This window comes from Hippichthys cyanospilos, chromosome 10 (genome assembly GCF_059441005.1).
Source record: "Hippichthys cyanospilos isolate Australia breed blue-spotted pipefish chromosome 10, RoL_Hcya_1.0, whole genome shotgun sequence".
NCBI lineage: Eukaryota > Metazoa > Chordata > Actinopteri > Syngnathiformes > Syngnathidae > Hippichthys > Hippichthys cyanospilos.
This window is the reverse complement of record NC_142378.1, coordinates 16902501-16927500: the sequence shown is the minus strand read 5'-3', so window position 1 is coordinate 16927500 and position 25000 is coordinate 16902501. Positions and strand designations below refer to the sequence as shown.

Here is a 25000-nt window from a genome sequence, read left to right as displayed (position 1 = left end):
ACAAAGAGGATGAAGAGTGGGAATCGACGAAGAATATTGATAATCCCACCTCATCATAAGATTTGACATGTACCTGTGGTACTGGGTCTGCAGGAACTGGAACTCTTCCTTGATGCGATCCAGTGTCTCTGGGTACGTCAGTTTTAACGACTGGGGTGTCCCCGACGCTGCGGCCGCTGCCGCCGCAGCTGCCACCACGGAGGCCGAAGACCCCGGGGGTGGTTGGAGAGGTGCCTGAGGACAGGGAAGAAAAACACAAAAGTATTGACATGTGACACGGGTTCAACAAGAAGTGGCAACGAGCCACGATGGTGGCACTTGCTTGGCGGGTGGCGGGCGGGCTGTTACCAAGTGTCATAGTCAACGCTGCCAGATGTGAATGGGTCACAAAAGACTTGGGAGAGGGGAAGGCGGGGCGTGGGTTGCATGAGTTTCTTAGCCAAATGAGCACTCATTGTTTCATTGCAGGTCCGAGAAGGAGAAAGGAGAAAGAAAAGAAAGCATAGCGTGGCGGGGAGGGGACCCCATAAGGGCTGTCGAGTCTTTGGCACCCTAGCGCTTTTGGCTCCCTTCTCTGCAGGGTCCAGAGCAATTAGGAGGCTACAAGCCTAAGTGTAATGCTGCAGGACAAGCAGACAAAAGAAGGCTGAGCGCTGGATCGCGAGGGTGGCTGGGCGGAGCGGGGCCTCCCCCCGTCTGTCTGTCTATCTGACTCTGTGTCAACATCACAGAGCTTACGGACCCACGGGGAGCGAGAGTTCTCAAGCTCCAAGGCGCTCAAGCTGTACTGCGAAGTTAGCGCTTGACTATTCAAGAATGATATCGTGTCTAAAAATAATATGCTCAAAAGGAAAGAGTTTTCTTAGTGAAAATTCATGATTCTGCACGAAACAATAGATATGATTTTATCATTTGAAATTAACAAATTTAAAAGTTAATGGTCAAGAATCATGAAACAGATTTCCAACGATGCTCTTAAATATTGAAGAAAAAAATGGTCCTGAAAAATTTGCATCGTTCTAGAGCTAAAGATTTGCCTTCAAAAACAAATAACCATACTGCTCATACTTAGTGGTGTCCCATGCCAAGGCGGCAAATCCATTTAAATGGCACAATGTAAAAAAACAAAAAATAAATTAAAAAAAGGGCTCCAACATAAGATTACAATATATATATATATATATATATATATATATATATATTTTTTTTTTTTTTTTTTTCATAAGACATTAAGCACAACAAAACTTACAACAGAAATACAAAATTGAGGACAACTGTATAACGTGCATGAATCTACAATTAATTTAAGTCAAAAATTGTCTTTACCATAGGTGTTCTATGTGGCCCCACTAGTCTAAGCATAGTATTCTGATTAGAACTGAGTTTGTGGAATCAGCAAAATCCATCTGTTTTCATTCATCTCAGGGGGCAACCTTTTTGCCTAAAGCTGTTGATGAAAATAATGCAAGGCCTAAGGGCTCATCTTTCGAATGTCCAATGACCAAACCCAGAAAACAGGTGAGCTGTAATTGGTTGTTACCTGAGCGCTGAGCCGCTGTGATGTCATTTTCAGTTGAGAAGTGACAAAATGGCCCCCACTTTAGATGGAAGAAATATTTGCTGTTTATCTCATATTCCACAAACACAATATATACAGTAGTGTAGACGCATGGTCCATAGAACATATTTGACTAGACTTCCCCTTCAAATTATGTCAATTATTTTTAAAATGTCTTTAGAAATTTCATAAGAGATAATAGGTGCCTGTTTCTATTGATGATTTCAAGTAGAAATGTTTGGACTTGGATAGAAACTGACCTTGAAACTGCTTTAAACAGAGTGTACAGAGAATTGTGTCAAAATCAAACCATATTATTAGAATTTCTGGCCACAAACATTGTATGGTTTCTTTATGATTAATTTCCATTTATACTATAATCTAACCGTTTACACGGACGTGAAAATGAATTGAAATTACAAAATCTGCAAAGCCTGGAGCGCTTTCAAATGTAGCCTACTACATAACATACCAAAGCATGGATCAATTCAGAAATGTTCAACTACTACTGAGAATTATTCACGCTCCTCACCACTCCAGAATCAAAGTTTATTTAACATGCATCCTTCTGTGTGCCACATACTTTCCCTATACGATCCACTTTTCCTCAAGTTTATCTTGGAGGTCACTCAAATTATCTGCAGCTTTCCCAGCCTTTATCTGTATTGCCTGGCCCACCCCACCCAGCCATTTGTTCAATGTACTTAACGTCCTTGTGAAACATGAATCATCCAGCAGACATGTTTGTCCAGTCACACGAAGAGCTCTGTTCGCATCCCTGCCAAATCTCCTTTAGATGTGGCCAATAGACGATCAAGCCCAGAAACACTCAAGTCGTATTCCGTCCCATTATAGCATCAGAATATCGACGGCAAGTAGACTCCTAATGACGGCGGCGACAGCTCCTTTGAAAATGTGTTCCTCTCACATCGGAGAGTCGCGCACATCAGCAACACATTAGCTTTAATTAACGGCAACATCACTCAGCCTGGATGCCAAAAAGCACGGAGGAGATATGGTGCGGAGGGGTGGGAAGGATGAAAGCTGTGAAAATCAAACTCGCATGTTGACATGACAGTGGCGCAGCGTGCCAACGACAGCATACATGTAAAGTAGATATGGAAAGTCTACACACCCCTGTTCACATGACAGGTTTTACTGCTATAAAAAAATTAGACCCAGATCAATTATTGCCAAACTTTTTTCCACTAACAATGTGACCCATAACCTGTAGAACTAAATGAAAGAGAGGAAGAAAAAATTAACATGGTAACATGGTTGCACAAGTGTGCACCCCCTGGCTCAAATGACCACATTAGCATTAAATTCCTATCGAGAGACAAAATTCTTCAACTGGGGGTTCTCGCCTGATGTCACGGCGACGTCGCTCTCAAATTATTCACATTGAGGCGCCTTGCCGTCGCGACAGACGTCCTCTTGCGCAGCAACGCTCCATTCAATGGTGCGCACTCCAATTCCGCACTATATAGACAATAAATGGGTTTGTCGAGGGCACCCTCCACCCTACTAAGTGCAGTATGAAAAGGGCATTTTTGAAAAAGCTAGCAGACAGAAAAAAGAACAAAAGATTTCCAAGGCATTATACTGTATGTGCCACAGGGACACAGTGAAGAGCATTCATCAAGTGAACGGATAAAAAAATGGCACAACTGACATTACCAAGAATTGGTCCTCTCTTCAAATGTAATGAAATAACAAGACAAAACCTGGTCAAGGAAGTTGCCATGAGAGGCAGAGATTTCTAGCAAGTATCTGTGACAACATGGTACCGTCTTCGCCATATGTAAGTACTACAGGGTAGGGCGGTTTAACGAAAGTAAGACTTATCTATCGAAATGCTGTTTTTTTACGTAAAATGAGTGCAGATACAGTAAGATGCAAACCAAATAATTTGAAGGAGGTCATGAAAAGGAAGGAGGAGAGATAAGAGATGGAAGATACGAGGGGTGACGAGTGGCGAACCAAAAATTTGGACACACTCTGAAAAGAGAACGGCACTAACGAATGATCACTGCCTGGATGTATAGTGACACACAAATACAAACCTGCACACAAGCCAATTAACCTAGAGAGAAGTAAAGTCACTTGAGCCTTTTCATGGGAGGATACATGGAGGGCGAAGGTGTACAATTTTGTCTTACTCTCAATTTAAAGAATTACTTTCCTTCCTTCCTACAGTTGTCTCTTGAGCGAGAACAGCCAGAGTGTCCTTGACATGATGAATGAGGTTTTTAGACAAAAAAAAAAAGACTTTTTTTTTTAATGGAGTAATCCGACTGATGTTATTTTCATTCCTCACCCCTAACTTTGAAACATGCTTTTACCATACACAATCTGTCCTTGGACAACACTTGTGTATCGTTTTAAGTACCTCTTACTTTTACAAGCAGGATTAACAACTTTATGTGATGTTTTTTTTTCTTTCAAATAAAATTGGGGGTGGGGGGGGCTTTGTTTTTGTTATGTGAAGTGTAATTACAATAAAAAAGAATTTTCATTCTTTTTTTTTCATTCACTTTTACGCACTTGGTTATTTTTTCCAGTTTCAGACTAAGCTATAACCTATATAAACGCTGTAAAAAAACAATGAATAGTTGTTGATTTATATTGCTTTTTTTCTGTAAATGTGAAAAACAGGTTTTTATAACAGGTACTTATACAATTTATATAGTCTTATATAGTAAGTCGTTTAGAATCTTATTTATAATGAGCGTGTCAAGTGCAATGGGGGGGGCTCTTTCCAAGGGGGGCTTGGTAAAATAGAACAGAGAAAAACTGGGCTAAGAGAAGTTAGAATAAAAACTTTAATTTAATAAACTGTCCTATGCACCACCTGTTGAAACACACTATTCTGATTAATAATGCATGTTTGAAACATAAATTAGGCTGGAAAATCCATCAGTCTCAGTTTTCATCAGCCATTTTGTCTTGATGTTGAATGAAATTGCTTTCATATATATATATATATATATATATATATATAATTAGTGAATAACACAGCAATAATCATAAACGCAATAATCGTAAACGTGGCATCTATTGATGACTTTTTAATGATACACACTACCTCAGCTCCTTATGACTGAGGTTAACACCCTACATTGTGTGCAAGATAGTTATTTAGGCAAGTGAAAAAATACATAGAATACAAACATTTACTGCTGTGACTCTTGAGCTCCAAGACAAAAGCGCAGACATTAAAACGAAAGCACTTGTTGTGGAGTCTGCCAACAGTGTGGCCGTGCCCGCTGTTTTCATTTGAGTTGCCTTCATACCGCAGGCAACAGAACCACAATGACCTCACATCCTTGCTCGCCAACAATGTGCGCGCAAACACACACACACACACACACACACACAACCTCGCAGCAGACAACACGCCCACACACGCCACCTCAGACAGCGGATGCGTACAAGATGCCGCTTTCCGCAAGTATTTACGAGCACATGTGCACTTTATTGCCTTCACATGAGCGGCCTGGGCGCCGACTAAATGAAAATCCGCAATCACGCATCTCCACCCGTCACGCTGGAACGCGAGATGTGCACGGATATAAAATGGAGCCATGGCAGTTATCACATGGGTGTGATGGCTGCAATATGATGTTTGAAGAAAAGATTCCCTTATTGTATTTTCTTCAAAAGCCTAACGTGGAAAGATTCTTGTTAAAACCGATCACATTTTTTACAGATGCAAATGTGCTTCGACGCGCTTGCTCTGAGAAACGCAATACTCAAAAATGATCAAAGATGATTCAGAACCGCAAAACCTCTTTGACAAACGTAGCTGCTGGCCAACTTTTGTCTTTTTTGCAGTGTGCCCAGCCTTTACAAGGTTTTACTACACCCTGCACCTCAGAGAGATTGTATTCCGACCTCCTCGTGCACAAATTGTGCTGCTGCTTTCCTTTGTGGCAATCTGCCCATTCGTCAAGCCACGAATTGCACTCTTTCACCCACAGACCGCTCTAAACACCTGCCAAATTCTCTGAAAACAATTTCTATATGTGCAGCTTCCCCATGTCAGTTCTGGTCGGTTTTCCACTGAATGTTGCGCAACAAGATACCGACTGTGCACCGCATTAACTGCATCGGTTAAATGAAAATCATCAACAAACAATAGTCTGTGCCGATGTGCATGTCAAGAACACTGAGGAAACTGAGGAAAATGAGGGCAGCAACTTAGGCTAAGAGGAGACAGCAGAGTATATTAGAGTCAACAGTAGAGCTGTCAAAATTAATCGATTATCAATTTAATTAAAAACTATTTGACTAACTGAGTAATCGTTTCATGCTATCGTTTGACTTGAGATTGGCAAAATGTTCAGATTTCAGTAATTATGCTCTGATTACCGTAGCCTATTACAAAAGCAGACTGAAAATCTAATCAAAATAAGACATTTGCAAACATCTGCTTTTACTTTGAAAAACAATGACCGAACCAGTAACTGAAATAGTAAAAAAAAAAAAAAAAAGATACGGAGATTACGACAAATCCCTCTCATGTGGCATTGCTTAATTGTTGTTTTTCCACTGAGTAACACTACAACAAATCATTTCGGTCCAAAAAACGTTTTGAATCAAAAATCAATCCTCAAGTCGAATCATAGACCCAAGTCAAAGTCAAAGATTCCCACCCCTAGTGACAGGCCTAGTCAACAGCAGAGTAATTAGGTAACTTAGCTAATGCTAAGAGAATGAGTCCTAATCAGAGACTACGTCAATTCCCTTGACTGGTTTGGATATTATTCATTACAAATGATGAATACTTGTGTCCATCTATGAATACAATATATACAGTAGAGACTGCCAGAACCTTTCAATGCACTTCCCCTATGGACACTCAATGGTTTGGGTCCTGAATACAGTACATTTGAGAAATGCCATTTGAACGAGCGTACACCCAAAACGGTTCTGAGCCCAGTATTCAAAGTAAGCACGGTGAAACAGCTTTTAGCTGTTCTGCTGCGTGCGAATGGTAATGTTGCCTCATGTGTAAATGATGTTAAATCCGGGTTTAAAAAAAAAAAAAGTATGTTTTTTTTTACCTCATTCCTCTGAGTGATGTCTTTTTTTAAAGCATTTAAAAAAAAAAAAACACGCCCGCTCTCACTCTAACATAAGCTCTTAGATTCATTTCCAAAAGCTACTTTTTATTCATTTCCTTTGCCTTTAAAAGTCGCTAAATATGTTGTTTTCAAATCATTTGTCGTAATGTCGTTTTTTGTAGTACAGTCATTTTCAGGCACGTAGGAGTCAGGCAAGCTTGTACTGTGCAATTTTAACATTTGTCCTGCCCATTTACACCCAACTGCCATCTAGAATATCAGGACAGCGGGTCGGAATCCAGTTTCTTGAACGCCTCACCAAGTGGCAACGGCCCCATTTGCATTGTTTTAAATTGTCTCCCACCAGAGAATACAAAATGACAAATCCATTGCAACCGCATCCCTGGACTTGGCTCCATGCTGCTAATCTCTCAATGACTCTGGCACTTAGAGGGGAGGGGCAGGGAGCCAGGCACCTGTTTCATTAGCACCATACATCTCTTCTTTTTCACCCGCCACGCCGCCCCTTTCCACTGCCTCATTTCTCCCGCAAGCCTCCTTATTCAAATTTCCGTGCTGTCAGCCCACATTAGCAGATAGTCACAGTTTGCCTGTCAGCCACCTTAATTGCTGGAGGTGCCTTCTTTTATTAGGTAACCCCAGCCCCTCCCCTTGGCTCATTTGCCAATTCCACCGGGACGCACCTCCACGGCAGCGTGTGTGTGAAGCCCAGATCTGCTTCAGCCTCGTTTCCTTCATTTTATCCTGCTCTCTCTCTCCCTTTGCACTCTAACCACTGGCTGAGCAAAAAGGAGGCGAGCTGCTGATCGATGGTCACGCTCGCACGTGGGCAGCCGCCATGATAAAGAGCTCAAGTAAACCGGGCCCAAAAGCAGTGCACTAGTGCTGCGGCAACTAACCCGCTAACCAGCTCGATATTAGATTGGGAAGCGAGGAGCTTCTTGGATTGGAAGGAACAATGCTAGCAAATGCGGCAAAATCATCTAGAATACAGTATGTTGACACATGTCGTTATGTAGTCCCTGCATGTATTTTGTAGAGGAACGTTTAACAAAAGCATGTATTATAAATACACACAACACACCCTCCAAGCCCTATTTAAATCAGAATTTGTCTCAAGAAAGTACATTGAAGTGAAAAATGTTATTACCACATGCACAGCTTTATATGTCAGACCAAGTTTAGCTGTATGTAGGCAGCTATGGTCTTTGTATTTTAGGGAGGGGTTCGGTTTAGTCTCCGGTTGTTATTGGAGGGTAGAAAAAGTCTCTCGAAAATTTGCTGTATTTAAAGTTTTAAATAATATGAAACTCTATCTTAAGGCTTACAGTATTGATTGAGGTACTGTAATTCCAAACCGTTTGATGGGTTGTCAATCACATTTTCCCTTGTTCAGGGTACAGTACCTGGGCCCCACAAATAACATTTGCTGCTAAAATTCCAGAAGCCTTCAGACCACGTCTTGCGCATTCACTTTGTTTCAAAGATGTAGCCCAACGCAGTCAATTGCCCTTACCTTGTAGTATTGAGCAACTTGCTGACAAACTTGGTTGCTGAAATTCCTTCACTGAGTTTGAAGCTAGTTGCTAAAACGTAATCAACTCATTCACTGCCAGTTCAATGAAAATTTTTGTTGTCTAAAGCCATCAACAAAAGCAAATGAGTTAAACTGCACTAAAATCAATGTAATTCAACGCAGAAAAATGTCATTTGCATTTGATACTTTGTTACAAGTTGTGCAGCTGCTACATACAGTGTATCGGTACGTCACAGGAAGCCGTTAGAGCAGTGGTTCCCAAACTGCTACGGCCCGCTTCCACATTTTGCCACAATACTACAGATGTATAAGGATTTTTTTTTCTTTCTTTCTGACCATGCAATCGAGACTTACACATGCATGGAACGTCACATTCTAGAAAGAGGCAATAATATTTGGTTATGTGTGGCATTCTGGAAAAAAAATAAACGTTCAAGTTCAAACATCTCTGCGATCGTCACACTATTTGTTACAAACCTCCCACCTGAGAAGAGTAATATGGCCCTCGAGTGAAAAGGTTTGGGGACCCCAGCATTAGAGGGTGTGGTTGGTTTATGACGGAGGTTTGCTCCTGCGACAATAATGCAAGTTGCAACACACCGTAGTCTGTCACCAACCTAATTAAGTGGTGTTAAAATCGTGATAATTAACTATTTGCATGGGGAAAAAAAAAACACTTCAACGACATACATAAATGCAGAACAATCACATTAAAAAAGAACATGGATAGCACTAACAGAGTGTCAGTCATTTTGCCATGTGATGAAAAATCCTTCCCTGTTGCATGAACAATTTGTAAACATAAAACCATCGTTTGCGTTGGACCTTCCGTGTTGCGTTTCCAAAAATATTCTTGTTTGTGAGTGTCCACTTAATTGACAACAATGTAATGTACAAGTTGTAGTGATTGCTAGTGAGAGACAGATTTATGTCTCTGGTTTCTCTAATGGTAATTTTTGGTGTGTTTTTATTGAGTAGTTTGCTGTTAAGCAGTTTTTATTGCCCCTGAAAAAAAAATGTGAGAAATAACACAAAAGTTAAATAAGCCACAGAATGCAATCATTTATGATACCACTATCCAGCGGCCCGAAACCGACGAGGGAGTTGCTGGCGCAGACGATGAACCTTTCTGAGTGCTGCGACCTATAACTCTTCTACTTTCCATGATATAACATCAACAGGCTCACATGCAGTATCTTCAGCCAAGTTTCTTTCCCACGTACTTTGTGATAACGCTTTACATCTCCGTGCTTAGTGAAATGGCTCAGTGAAGTCTGTGTACAAAGCACGAGCGCATATATGGGCATTGCGACAAAATTAGCTTTAAAACAATCCACTGAGACAGGGCAAGAGATGGACAAAAAGTGGTTGACAAATCCATTTTAACCGCATCTATTCATAAAGGGAAGATGGGGACAAAGACAAGATGCCTCCTGTGAGGGCCCATCACAACAAAAAGCAAACAACACAGGAATTGAAGCCGAACCAGACAAAAACACGTTTTCTGTGTCCAATGTTTCGAGGTGCTAACCAAATCAAAGGATTATTCTATTACAGCTAATGGTTTTTAAAAGGATTTCGCGGTGTCTTAAAGTACAGAAACAGTAGGTTTCATTGTAGAACACCGTGAGTGCGGATCTGTTACTTTGCACTGACAGCTGCTGTTGAGCAGGGCAAAAGCTTGATCGAAACAGACGACATGAGTACTAACAGAAGTGGCCATTAGCAAACCCCTCCCCCCAAACGAGGGTATTGTCCTGTAGAAAATGGAGGAAAAGGACAGTTGGGAATATTACAAGACAGCGGGGATGTTCATTTGGAGACATACAAGATTAGCTATACATAGTGATGACTGAACAAAGGCCATGGAAAATGTCTTTTGACTCCACACCCAGCCAAAGCAAATGTGTGCATGCAACATGTAACGCGTGATCTCAAATGACAAATTTATAGAGGTTTTTATAGCATATTTGGATAACGCCAGTTTTTTTACACGACTTTGTTTGAAGTCTCTTGACCGAGATCTACTAGCAAGCATCGCATTAGGTCGATCTGTACTTTATGAAAAACGAATTGAATTTACGAAGACAATATTATTTACTTATGAGTGACGCTATATGTTTACGTTGATATTTCATCTTTGACGATTATTTGCTAATCACTTTGTCTTCCAATGGGCTAATTCACAGAGGACTTTCAAGGCCTGTCTGCTGCTCATGCTGGACTACGCTATGATTCTGTGAAGCAGTGAAATGTCCACCCAAAGAGACGCAGTCTTCATAACGTTTGCATGGCTTCGCAAACACGAAAATAAGATGGTAGCGGTTGAGAATAGTGGTTAGTCTCACTATCTTTGGCTATTCTGATCACGGCTAGTCCTAAAATATTCATACCAAAACAATCACATGACAAAGAATGAGGGAAGCATGTTCTGCTCTTATTCTCCTCAGCAGTGACGCTGTATTCTCTTCACCATGTTATGTCCATTAAGACCAACTAGTAGTGAGCACAAATGAAAACTTCATTCAAATCACAAGCTCCACCATATCGACAAAACATGTCGCTTTGACAACAATAAATGCATACGTCTTTATGCGAAACCGGTCGGTAGTTCACAAATGGTTGAGAACCACATTACTGTGCTTAAACACTAGCAAAGATGTCATCGATTAATAGACAGAGTGAGCTTAAAACAGTGCTTCCCAATTACTTTTGCAAAGCCCTGCAAATATTTCATGCTCCCCACTCACTGCGCTGACTAGAAATTACCGTATTTTCCGGACTATAAATTGCACCGGTATATAAGCCGCAGCAGAAAAATATGAGTAAAAAAATGATTTTTGTCACGGATAAGCCGCACTGGACTATGAACTGCATGTAATAACATGAGATATTTATGCAAAAAGATGGTACAAGGAAGTTTATCTTTTTTTTTTTGTTTTGTTATTTATTTTTTGTAATTGTCTGCCAACAGTAACATACTCCCTTTAACAGACTGAACATGCCTGCATGTTTAGTCCCAACATATTTATAGAAAATGGATGGACGGATATTTTCAACACTAACAGAATACTGTTAGTTTAATAGCGGTTCAAAAAAGAAATCAATACTTCAGTAGCATTTTTTAATCTCCCTTTGTTAGATTATTTTAGTGAACATAAAACCACATTGCACATAATTCATATATACAATCATAAATACATAAATAAAATCTTATATACTGTGTACTGCATAGAAAATTTACAAGTCACAAATTTAACCAACATTTTATACATTCTCTTTTTCAATTTGATTAATATCTTTTTAGTTCTATTTCATAATTGTTCCATAAATTGTAACCTCGAACAGATACACACATTTGCTTGTTGGGGGCTAGCAAAAAGATAAATGAAAAAACAACAGATAAACCGCACTGGACTATAAGCAACAGGGTTCAAATCATTAGGAAAAAGCCATGGTTTATAGTCCGAAAAATACGGTAGATAATCTATGAAGATTGCATAAATATGACTATTTCCTTTTAACATTAAGAAAAAAAAAACATCTTTCAGCAAATGTTAACTTTACTTTGTAAAGAGTCTATACAGGTACCAACTTATTCTGAATCTGGAAAAAAAAAAGCCTTAAAAAGGGAGTATATGTCATTTTTCACATAGGGGCATTACGGTAAACGCAGCAATACACACTCCTCATCCGGCTGTCGGTAGCTATAAAAGACACTCTGGAGGAGTGCCACCCCCCATGTAATATAATTTAATGATAACTAGACCAACGATTATATTTTAAACTTACAGTTGGTTGTTAAAAACATTTATTTGCAAGTTTTTTCAATTTATATTCAGTTTATTTAGTATTTTTTTTTAATGAAAATGGTCTTAATCTCTCATATTGTCACTTTAAGTGCATCAAGTGAGCCCGAAATAATAGACATAGAAAGCTAGATAGCCAGCCAGACAGACAGACAGACAGACACAGACAGATAGACAGATAGACAGATAGACAGATAGAGATAGATAGATAGATAGAAAGTGCATATATGTCAATTCTTATTCAACCTTGAAACTTTTTAGATCAACTGAATGGTTAGATGCTGAAAAAAAGAATAAATAATACATGTTAATTGAACATTAATACCAGCATCATAAATATTTTAACCTTAAGAAAACGGTATAAAATATTGTGCTGATTAACGTTTAGTGATTAATGCGATTTGGGGAAAAAAACATTAAAAACAGTCTTGACATTAATTGAAAAAGTTCACAAATACTGCAGACTTTGAAACTGAGACCGTTTCCCTGCACGCCTCCCCTGCCATTGGTTCGTGCCACACGCCCCACTATTTGAGAAGGACTGACTTAACACCACATTATATTATATCTTAGGGGTCACCGACCTTTTTGACACTGAGAGTTACTTCTTTGGTACAGAATAATACGAAGGGCTACCAGTTTATGTGAAAAGCCTGATCATGTTACTAATTTCTCACAATAATTAAGACACAGCTGTAGTAAATATGTAAATAAAGATATAAAGATTGATGTTCTACTATTGGACCATATAACATAACTCTCTTTTAGACTGAAAAGCTGAGAGTGAAATATAAACACAGAATACTGAAAGTTGAATTCTTTGAGGACAAAAAAAAAAAATCCATGTTCAAAAAGATCATGCACAATGAACCAATGCTCAGCATTTACCATAAATTGACCATAACGTCCGATTATAATCAGATGTTTAATTCATGTTTGTTGTTGTTTAATTCATGTTAGTTCATGTTTTTCACCTCCGAGTCAAATTTGTCAGCATTTCAAAATCTGCATGTTTTTTCATTGAAACAGTATGTCGCCATGGCAAAGGTGTACAATCTAATGAAGTGATTCATGATAAAAATCTGTAAGCCGTGGTCAGTGCTGGGGCCCAATTAAATAATGAATATAAAATCAATGTCTATTTCTACCTATGCAGCCTATAAATGTATAAATATAAATTGTATCCTATAAATGCCAAGTTGTTTCCTGAGGACAAAAGTATGAAATAAGTTTGAAAAATAAATAAATAAATTGCACGCTATGAACCGATGCTCATACATTGAGTGCGACAACTGACTGTAATCAGATTTTCAATTAATATGTTTGATCACACCAGACACAGCCGCATGTTTATCGTATATATAGGTCGCATATGTCACAGCAGTGACAGGTTATTGGCCGCGTGGCCTTTCACGAAGGAAATCGCGTGCCAACTTGACGGGCCTTTCGCTTGAAGGTGAAAATCGGAGCTACTTCCCGGCTTTGTGTGTGCGCGCTCTGAAAAAGAAACAGGGTCATCGCTTTTGCGAGGAGTGCCGCCGCAGACTGCGCCTCTCACCCTGGGATGCCTGCCCATACATTAAGATGTGGCTTGGGGCATTTCGCAGGAACACAGCGAGGAGTGGCTGGATGAGAGGGCTTGGGTTTACAGTGGAAACCGCAGAGCCGCAGTCTGCCTCCTGCCCTGCCTTCCTGTAGGCCCTCTACTACATACACACAGCTGCTGATGGTCACAAGATCACGGCAAAGGAAGTGCAAAGGGGGTAGAAGGCTGATAAAGACATACAATGACGCTTCTAATATGGCAAAGGTCCCTTTAAAAGAAAACTCAAAATTAAAAAACGGTAGGGCTTGCAAGAATTGTGTGTGGATTCACATTTGCATGTTTAATCTGCTTCCGTAGCGAGAGACATGAATGTCAAAACACCGTCAGTGGGTGGCATGGCGGTGGCATGGAGATGAGGGTTAGGCAAATGAGGGAGTCCTTAATTGATACTTCAGGCAGCTAGAGGACCGGTGTTTATATATTTCAGTCAGCTCAAAAGCCATCCACCTAACTTGATTGACATAAATTAAAAGCAGGGTACAATGTCCCATAAGGGGTAAAATGGCCACTAGTGGGACATGGTACCATTAAAATTAATATATCTTTCAACGTTGACACAACTTAGAGATTGGAAGTGGAAAAGGCCTTATTTGCTGGGCTAACATAAAATGACATCATTATCATAATAAACTTTAATAACTACAATGAAAGTCAATTTCATTTCAAATTATTTTACTAAACATATAAATTATATATTTTTTTATTTATAAAATGATTCTCCATATTCTGTTTTTTTCGTGTCATATTATATTCATTTGGTTACGCTCCATCTAGTGTTGTAGTTTTATATTGGAATTTTTAGCCAATTAGAATTCAGCTAACTTGTGTCACCAGGCTGTATGTAATCTGACTGGTCCCGGAGGCGATGCGGCATTCCTGTCAACAGTTGCGGACTTCTGCGCAAGCGCAGATGGATATGTGAGCGGCCCCTATAACCTAACAGACAGCTGTAATAGCCAACCAAGTCACAAGATCACCATCTAGAGGTCTAATGTTGAGCATGACGTGAGTGGATGCTCACTGCAGGAGGGTGGCGCAATGCTCAACAAGCAAGCTACGCAGTGTTGGCTTTTCCTGATTGCTTTAGAGGTGTAGCGTAGCTATTAGCTACCCTGTGGACATATTGGACATATTTCTAACTGGGCTATCAGCGGTGTGAGCTAGCCCTGGCAAATAGTTCTGCTGGGAATGCCTTTTATTTGCAAAGGGTCGATTTGGTGTTTGGAGCTACATTGGATCTGCAAACTTCAATTGTTTAACCAAAGTAGCAACGAGACACCAAAGCACGGCTGGACACACGCTCTACGGTGCTTTAAAAAACATTTGGGAACACCCGAGTGGATACACTGTACATATCAGTGCCAAGAGAAAGAGAGCATGAAGAGGTCAAGAAAAAAACTCGGGAGATATTGAAAGGACTGATCGATTGTGACCGCCATTTGTTTTGTTGAGTGCAAGCCTTTTCTTTATTTATTGTTTCATTTTTAATGTGTTTGTGTTATTTGATGTCATTCATATTCAATTAATAGTAAAAAAAAAATGAAATAATGTTCTTCTCATATTAAACTGCGATTTGTAAATTGGACTTAATAAAATTTCATGGATATTTATTTTAAATTATTATTGTTTGAAGTTTTGACAGCATCACTTATAATTCACGTGTTTTAATGCTAATGGTCAATTTATTAATAAGAATTGTTCAGACAACTTACCAGGCTACAGCACACCTTCAATTACCACAGTGCTTATCAAAAAGTGGGGCGGGCCTCCTGGTGGGGGCATGAGGTGATGTCAGGGGAGGCTTGGATGACCCCAGCGAAAAGGCTTTGTTTTTGTCATGTTACAATAAACAAGTGTATTGCAATAAACAAGTGTATTGCAACATAAAAAAGTGTAGTTGCAATAAAATAAGAACTTATCTTTTTTTTTGCTGCTTTGATGCACTTGTTTATTTTTGTCTGTTTTAAACAAAGGTGTAACCCCTGATAAACGCTGTAAAAAAATAATGAACAGCTTTTGAAAGTTGATTTATATTGTTTTTTATTCTTTTGTTAATGCTAAAAAAGGATACAAGTTTAGGTATACTTATACAATGTTTGTAGATAATAATCTTATTTATGGTAAGCATGTCAAGTGGGGGAGCGTGAAATGTTTTCTCTTTCCTAAGGGGTCTTGACAAAATATAAGTGAGAAGCACTGAATTAGCAGAAGGCACTTTAACCCTTTCCCTACTGATTTTTTTTCCCTCAAAAAAAAAAAAACAAACTTATTGCATACATTACTTGTTTATAAATCTGGGATGCTTGGAAAATTAGTTTAACATTTCCCACTTCCATTTCCACCAATAAATACCACTGGGACTGTACATATTTCCCATTAACCGCAATACTTGTACAAAAAATGTGCCAAAGAAGTGATAACTATCACCACAGCTACAATACATAGTAATCAGCCTGGGGTGCCCATGTCCGGTCCTCGACAGCCTATTTTCCACGTAACCCTCATCCGGTACACCCGATTCAAGTAACCATGATGGTTATCAGACTTTTGCAAAGTTTGCTTATAAGATGGACATTTGAATTTGCTGTGGTCATGGAAATACACATAAATATACCTCAAAAACAGGCTCGATGGGGTCTCCCAAGGACTGGACTTGGCCAAATATCTTTTGTACACCGAACAATATGGAAAGTGCGATATTCCAGTATAAATGCTCATCTTTAAAAACATGTTCAGCATTACTGTGACTGCACCCTAACGACCAAAGCAGCTTAAATGGCCACAGTTTGGATTTTAATCCCTGATCATCTTGCCTTTTTGTTGTTGCGAGTTACGATCAATCCTATGTCCATGCTAGGGTAAGAAACCTGATTGGGGGTCTAGTTACGACACACAAGAGAAGGGTGCAAATAAGGGTTGTGGTAAATGCTAAATATGACTTATTGATCTTGGTCAAGCAACGCTGAAATTAGCATGCTACAATCTCTTTAGACATGTTATAAGAAAGTATCTTATATTTATGTATTTGCCTTTTTATAACCATTATAATGGTTTAAAAAACAAACAGCGTGTAAAGGTATGAAATAAATTGACCATCTTTGTTCAACACAATTTATGTTCATGAACCTAGTGGGAGACATAATTTTCTGAGGCGTTATGCACAATACAAAATATGCAGGTTCACTGTGCTGTCAGTGAGTTTGAATGCGTGTAGTGTTAGTTCAGGTTAGCATGGTTGAGGCCATTGCAGCTAGTTAGTGTATTAGTGCGCCTAGGGGTTTACTTTGTTAGTTACTGTTGGCTCAATAAAGCAATGTGGTGACGAAAGTGACGTTGTATGTTCTAACAAGCAGTGGTAGGCTATATTAATTTAACCAATTAGGTTCACGCAGTTGTATGTGCTCAAAGATGTGCTGTTTTGTCAGCCAAAATCTTGCGATAGAGACATCGCAAAGAATGACTAGATCGATTTTGTTGATGATATTTACAGTTAATGGTCAATACAAACATACCACAATGAGATTAAAAATGGGGGGGGGGGGTCAAGAAAGGTTACTTGAGGATGTGACATCAAGAAGTTAACTCACTTCCCTCAGCCTCGAGAGCAAAAGGACAAGCACATGTTCTCTTCATCCCCATCATCACTCCTCTACACGTCACACACTACAGTAGGGCATAGCGTGGAATTAAAGCTCCATGTTTGTGGTGGAGACACCCAAAAGTTCTCCTTACTCGTTCGCCGGTCGGCCGATACGGAATAAACCTGACCTTTATCAGTCACCGAGCAAAAAAAAACAAACAAAAATAACCGAGTAACCGGAAATGGCGCATTGTTGGGATATCATCGTTTCATGGAGAGTTTCTACTTACCGGTGCTCGGTTTTGAGGGAACATTGTGCCCGCCAAACGTGCGTCTCCGCGCGGTTATTGTCCTTCTTGTCCTCCGGGCGAGGCGCAAATACTGGGTCGAGGAACACGAGGCTTTTGTTATTCTTTTTTTTTTGGCACGGAAGCTGTACTTATGGCTCGTTCATTCCTCGCCTTTCTTTGTTCTGCCAACTGCGCCTCTCCCAGAGCACCGCCGCCCGGCTCTCGACGCGTGAGGGCCGGCGCAGGAGGGGCGAGGAACCGGTCTTGCTTGGAAGCCTTTCCTCTCCACTAAAGTCTCCCAAAACTTGAAGATATGTCCGTCAGCAAGTGCGATATCGGGTGGCCTCGCTTCTCCTTTTCTCTCTCTCTCTCTCCCGGCGAAGAGGAGGAGGAGCGGCTCGCCGACGGACACACAACACAGCAGCAGCACATTGAATGCAGCCGCAGCCTCTTTTGTCTCCCTCGTTTGGCCTGCACTCCTTTCACACAACACTCCCTCACCCTCTCCCTTACCCTCTCTCTCCCCCCTCTCTCATCCTCAATGGGACATAACATATGAGTTCTTCAAGGAAAGACGGGGGGGGGGGGCTTAAATACACCCCCACGCTCACACACATCCATAGTTTGTTTTTAATATTACGACAAGTCCACACGTGCTACTCGGTATTGCTATTTCGTGAAAAAGATGAGCTTTTTATATAATTGGGTTTACATCAGTCGGCGTAATTAAAAAACACATTTATTTAAAAGACGAGGCTCCGTGGAATTGTTTTCAGTAGTGATTGAATGAAATTCTCCACGTGGGGCTCAGCCTCGGAGCTGGTGGAGCGAGCCAATTGGCGTCCGGCAAACCCACGTGGGGAGCAGGCGGCTTCTGCGCTGATTGGATAAAAGGGCTTCTGCACGTCAATCAAGGAAGGAAGGAAAGGAGGTGGTGGGCGTTTGAATTAACCCCTTGTTGGCGGCGAGGGGGTGGTGCTTGGTGGTGTGGAGGCTAGTATATTGAGATTGGGTGGTTTTCCGCTTCTCTCGCCACAGGTTTGACGGTGCTTTGTTAAACATCTTACATTTTGTCCTGGTTGGCGTGGAGGGAAGACTGAAAGATGTGCATCATCACCCCCCCCCCCCCCCCCCCCCCCCACCCGCCCTGTGTTTTTGCTAATCACCTCCTCAAGGGAAGGATTGGACGGGCCCACTAGTGATAATGTAGCAAACACACACACACTCGCACGCACGCGGGTGATGTCTTCATTGTTGCAGAGAATTATTCCAGCCAAGAAGGAAATAAATTGTAGAAAATTGGTATTCTGGTGGCAAGACCCCTTTAGCGGGGCTCATAATTAGAGAGAGAGATATTGAAAAAGCAATTTCTGACAGTGGAAATCACAACCTGCCAGAGGTGGAGTTGGAAAATATAGATGTGTGTGCATGTTTGTGTGTGGCTACAACTATGTGTGTGAGAAAGAGAGGGGGAGGGCGAAGGGGGGAGGAGGAGGAGGAAGAGAATAAAGGATGAAGGACAGCAGGGGGGATGCTGAGAAAGACGAGTCAGTGGGGGGGTGCACATCAGGGATGAAAAAATTGTGTGTGCGTGTGTGTGTGTGTGCGCGCGTGAGTGCGTGCGTGTGTGCGTAAGGGAATGGAAGATGTGGCGAGGCAATTGTGGAAGGAAAAAACACATTTTATTGCCATTTTTTAACTCCCCCGCTGAATTTTAATGCACAACATCTCCGATTGTGGCATCACATTTATTAGAATAAAGTCAAAGAGGAGAAATGTGACGCATGGGAAGCGGCTTCTTGTGGCGTGGAAGCAGCGGGACGCAATGGCGGTAGAGGGTGTGAAGGTGGGGGGGTGGGGCAACAATAATATAGATAATAGAAAAGATAAGTAAAGGACACACACTGCATATTGCTATTGGCAGGTCAGATGAAGGTGTGTGTGCATTGGCCGGATTCCAGCGGTGAAATCGGTTTTCCGCACAAGCGACGGGACATCAAAGTCAAGCCAACAATGGCAAAGGAGAGTTTTGCTTTTAGCCGTCCCGTGTGAGATCGTAAAACTGCGAAGGTCGCAAGGCGAGCGCGAATGAACACATGGGCGCATGCTGGCTAAAACAATGGAAAAAGGGGACGATGATGAGGACGGGCCTGCATACCTTCATAATCACAACTTGCAGCGCAGGAATGCGGGGAGCACCTGGGGAGGCTTGGAACGATTCCCATAGACCTCCGCAGATGACTTCATCGAGTGTGATATTGAACAATAAACGGAGTGGTCATCTGGGACATTCTGGGGGTTTCCCGAGTGGGGCCGAGTGGCTCATTAGTTTTGACTCACGGGTTTTTTTTGTTTGTTTTTTTAGGTACACGAGCAGACAAATCATTGCCGTAACTGTTTACCCCCCTGACTGCACAAATAAATTCGTCAAAGAGGTTTAACAGTCACAATAGTAGGCCTAACTTGTAACGAGTAACGACCAAGTATGCTGGGAAAGCGTTTGTGCGATCGTAAAGTGAGCTTCAGTACTATCGTTCAGTACACAGGAAGTTGTGTGAATAGCCTTACGGGAAGTGCCGTGTTAGCTGACGAAATGTTGCCAACTTATTAGCTTGCCATAGCCTGTCTTCTTAAATTGTTATTTTACGCATGCAGGCATTTTCAGCAGTAAAAAGTTCATATTTTTCTACATTCTAAAAATTTACCAAATTATGGGTTAAAAAAAAGTGCTGACTCTATTATTTTAGTCAATTTGACCCGACGTTCAGGGTTGTTTTACTCATAACTCAATTTTTTTATGTTGTCTTGTACAAAATGCCCAATTTTGGGGCTGTCAAATTGACCCAAAATTGATCTAATATCATTATTTTTCCATGTTAAATTAATACATTAAAAAAAAAACACTTCCACTTGCTTTCAACTGTAAATGACCAATCAGGTTATGACTAACCACGGCTTAGCTGTTTTCTGGGTTTGTGACTTTGCAAGTTGAGCTGGGATTGGTTTCTACTACGTGTGGTATACCATGATGAATTTACAGCAAGTGGCATCATTTTTAAAATAAATTAAAAAATAATGGTTATCAAATAAATTTTACAGAATTTGCAATAATTAGTAAATGGCACAGTGGCACCATCAACAAAGAAAGGCTGGTCGCATGTTTCCAGCCAGTGTTGCTCTTTTCTCATGAATAAACACATTTACAGTAGACTAGAGCAGTGGTTTTCAACCTTTTTTTCAGTGACGTACCCCTAATGAAATATGTTTTCAGCCGAGTACCCCCTTAACCAGCGTTTTTGGGTTAACTAAAAAAAAAAGGCCTAAAAACATGCCATCAGTGTCTGATTTATTTATTAAACTTTAAAATCTTTCAAACTAAATTTGTATTGGTCCACAATATACTGTATATTCAACAAAGTGTCAGACATGTTCTCGAAAAGAAATATTTATAAATAAATGTTTGTCAGAACGCAGACAAACAATAAAAAATAAAGCATCCTCTTTTGGGATTTAAGTAAAAATCTGTTCACAAAAAAAAAAAAAAAATCCTTAATTACTAATAAATATTTGTCCAGAAAAACATAATCAACATAAAGTGTCAGACTTTACCTGAGCCTTGAGCAGAGGTGATGTTATTTTCTGTCAACAATGGTAATAATGTCAGTAATGCGAATAATTGCATATGAAAAAGAATATACGTACATAGTTATCAACTAACTGTAGAGAAAATATGAAGTTTTTACCACTGAAAATGCCTGAATAAGTGGACTATCCCTTTAAATGCAGCTGAGTCTTACAATATAAAGCGCCCCATTTCCCTGGCGTCTTTAAGCTGGGGTCAAAAATGGCAGGAAGACAAGGCCATAGCGCTGTTACATGGAGTAACACCCTCCCTATGTTCACCCCCTTACTAATCTAACCCTCCACCTCCCCCGTTCACCCCCACCTTCCTTACCCCACTCCCACCATCGCTGTCCCCCATCAGACAAGCTGGGTGTCAGAGCAGAGACGGCGCAGTGATTTATTGGTCTCGGATCCTCGGGGACGCAACCTCAACCCCACCCTGATGCGAGCCGCTACACGCACACAAACACTCGGACACACACACGCACACTCACACAAACACACGCACACACACGCCATGCAGCATCCGCCACTCTCCCATTGCATAGCCCCTTGGGGAAAAGAAGGGGGTAATGACCCACATCAGCAGTGGCGCATACACACGCAAACACACGCACGCACACAGGCAAATACAAATAAATACCCCTGGTGACACACATGAAACAGATGCATATACGCCCACGGCTATGTGAATGAGGGTCCTCAGGAATTCCAGCGCGGAGGCCCCCCTAATGTTGTTTTCTACGCTCCACAGTCTCCACCTGATTCACACACTTCATTTCAATGACAAGGCGTATTCATAGTTTAATTCTCAGTTGTTTTCCTTCACCAGAACAAGACTAAGGCAAAAGGGTGAGATGAATATTTTCTTTCATCGAATGGAACAAAGGTATGACATGCCCCAGTCTTTCAAAGCTAGGCTGGCCTTGAGCGTCAAAGCTGCACGCCAGCACAATACAAGCACCCCAGAAAAAAGTAACTTGCAAAATTAATTAACTTGAGTATTGTTTTGTCTTTGGCTTTTTGTATTGTTGGCACCATGTTGTAGCCTATACACAGTGTATAAATCGCTAAATTTTGCAAGACTGCATCATAGGCATATAGTGTATAGCGTATCGCAGTTGGATAATGCGAAAAAAGACCCAAAATGGCCACTTTACACAAGAATAGGCATGACTACTTGAGAATGCAAATGCACCTCTGCGGGTGTTGTCATTTTCTCTTATGAACAAACCCATTCAAGGAAATTTCACTTAAAAGTGTGAACTATACACAAGAAACTACTTCAGAAGGCTGGGTGTCAAAAGTAGCTAAATATTTCTTTAATTCTTTTTTTTATTCTTTAATTGACATAACAGAGAGGAAGGAAGGAAGGAAGGAAGGAAGGAAGGAAGGAAGGAAGGAAGGAAGGAAGGAAGGAAGGAAGGAAGGAAGGAAGGAAGGAAGGAAGGAAGGAAGGGAGGGAGGAAGGAAAGAAGGAAGATAGGAAAAGGGCGGACTGAAGGTAGGGATGTAAGATGTTGTCATAGGTAGGAAGGGAGTGATGAAAACGATGATTCCAGAAGGAACAAAGGAATAACAGAAAAAGGAAGATTAAAAATAGAAGCAAAAGCACGCTCTGAAGGTAGGATGTTGTCAAAGGAAGGAAGAAAGGAAAGGACGGATAGAAATACTGATGCAGGAAGGAAAGAAGGAATGTAGGAAAAAGGAAGGTAGAATGTAAGATTTAGAGGATATATGATAAGACAGGGATATAAGGTATAGGATATAGGCAGATATATGAATTGCAGAATGAATTAAGGGAGAAAGCAAAGAACAGAAGGCATCTTAAAGGCAGGAATTTAGCAGTGGTGGGGCATCAGGGCCAGCAAGAGTTTTTAGCCAATTAGAATTCAACTAACCAGGCTGTATGTAACCCGCCTTAGCCAGAAGCCAGGGCATTTACACCAACATGGAGCAGGCTTCTGCGCAAGCCCAGATGGATATGTCAGTGGCCCTAATGCATAATAGACTGCTGAAATTGTAATCAAGCCATAAGTTCGCCATCTAGAGGCCTCACGTTGAACGTGACGTGAGTGGTTGCTTACTGCAGAAAGGTGGTGCAATGCTCAACAAGGAAGCAACTGATTGGTTTAGGGGCGTAGCATAGCTATTAGCGAACCTGTTCCGACTTGGCCATATTTCTGAGCTAACCCTGGCAAATAGTTCTCCTGCGAATGCTTTTTGCTTGCAAAGGATCGATTTGGTGTTCGGAGCTACACTGGATCGGCAAACTTCAATTGTTTAACCGAGGCAGCAACGAGACACCAAAGCACGGCTGGACACACGCTCTACGGTGCTTTTATGGGGATACCCGAGTGGATATACAGTATTGTACATCTCAGTTCGAAGGTAAAGTGAGCTCCTCAATGCGCTATGGTGTTTTTAAAAAAACTTTTGGAACACCTGAGTGGATACACTGTACATCTCAGTGCCAAGAGAAAGAGACCTCCATAATGAAAAGGTGAAGAAAAATTGGAAGATATTGAAAGGACTGATCGATTGTGATTGCCGTTTGTTTTGGTGAGTGCAAGCCTTTTCTTTATTTATTGTTTCATATTTAACACGTTTGTGTTATTTTATTTCATTCATATTCAATTCGTAGTAAAGAAATATAATTACGTTCTTTCTATTTTAAACTGAGATTTTGACTTCATAAAATTTCGTGGATATTAATTTTAAATTAGTTCGATTTCTTTTTAAGTTTTGACAGCATCACGTATAATGACAAGTTGTAATAGCGGATGCGAATTTATTGACGTTTAAAAGCTCCGTAAAATAGCCTGTGTAGGCCAAAAATAAGTACGTGTGTGCATGAGGGCCAGTTATTCGTGAGTCTGACTTCACAGAAGGCATATGTGTGAAACTTACTGCCCGCCACTGGTCCATTAATATTGTACTTTGTTGCTGATTCTGCAATGTATGTTTATATCATTAAAAAAGAAAAAAGAAAAAAAAAAGTACTGCCCGCCACTGGTATTGAGAGTTGATAGGATGGATAATAAGAAGGAGTAAATTAGTAAGGAAACAAGGACTATGTGAAAGGGAGGAAAAAAAAAAATTGGTCGCGCTGTGCAAACAAACAAAAAACAAAACAATGCACCTATTTAATTGGGGTTTATGAAAAATAAACTAAATTGGAAATGACAATTAAATAAGAGCACTAATGTTCAATAGTGCACAGTAGTTTGCCGAATGATCTTTGATTATCTACTGTAGGTGGAAGAAAGTTGCTTTTGTCACTGCAGAGTCCGTCTAGCCCAAGGTACACTTTTGCTGCACACTTTAACGTTAAGTGATTGGTTTGCGACCTTTCACAACACTGGACCTCGTTTTACGGCAACACATTGTAATAGCAAACGTGTGCCACACAGCGTCGCTAAAGTAGCGCCCAAGAAGGCAGTGATTTGAATGGCTACGACTTTGTTTCTTGTAATAAGGAGCATATTGATGAAAGTGGATGTTTGTGTGTTGCTGTGACCCCCCCCCACCCACACACACACACATCACACACACACGCAAATCCTCGAGGGGCCGTGTGGACGAAAATAGCTGCGCAGTTATGGCCGTTAAAGTAAATTAAAGCCTGGCTCGCACCTTCACTGCGGACCAGAGAATTTTAATGCAGAACAGAATGAATGCAAACACTTTATTCATATTTTTCGAGCGTGTGTGAGTGTGTGAGCTGTTATAAGTCACCTTTGTTTTGTTTGCATTGCTCTTACGACTTAAGACACCACTGTGTGATTTTCTTGGCTAATCAAAATATTAAATTCTTTGTCACTTATTGTATTATTTCGCTTAATTCTCGAGTTTATTTTCAAATGAGTAATTGCTGTTCAGAAATGCCAGATTTATACCGGTACT

At 40.6% G+C, this 25000-nt stretch overlaps 1 protein-coding gene across 3 annotated transcripts in view; it reads right to left on the bottom strand.

The window, feature by feature from the left end:
• Positions 1-17950, bottom strand: part of tle2a (TLE family member 2, transcriptional corepressor a) — a 51064-nt gene extending 33114 nt beyond the window's left edge. For 2 of the 3 annotated variants that reach the window (XM_088426101.1, XM_088426102.1), the window contains exons 1-2: positions 17471-17950; positions 74-234 (exon numbers count right to left, since the gene is read on the bottom strand). In XM_088426101.1, coding sequence (XP_088282227.1) covers positions 74-234; positions 17471-17494 — 185 coding nt within the window. In that variant the 5' untranslated portion in view covers positions 17495-17950. The remainder of the gene's footprint in view (positions 1-73; positions 235-17470) is intronic. The other variant, XM_088426100.1, reaches the window with a different exon arrangement.
• Between the last annotated feature and the right edge of the window lie 7050 nt (positions 17951-25000).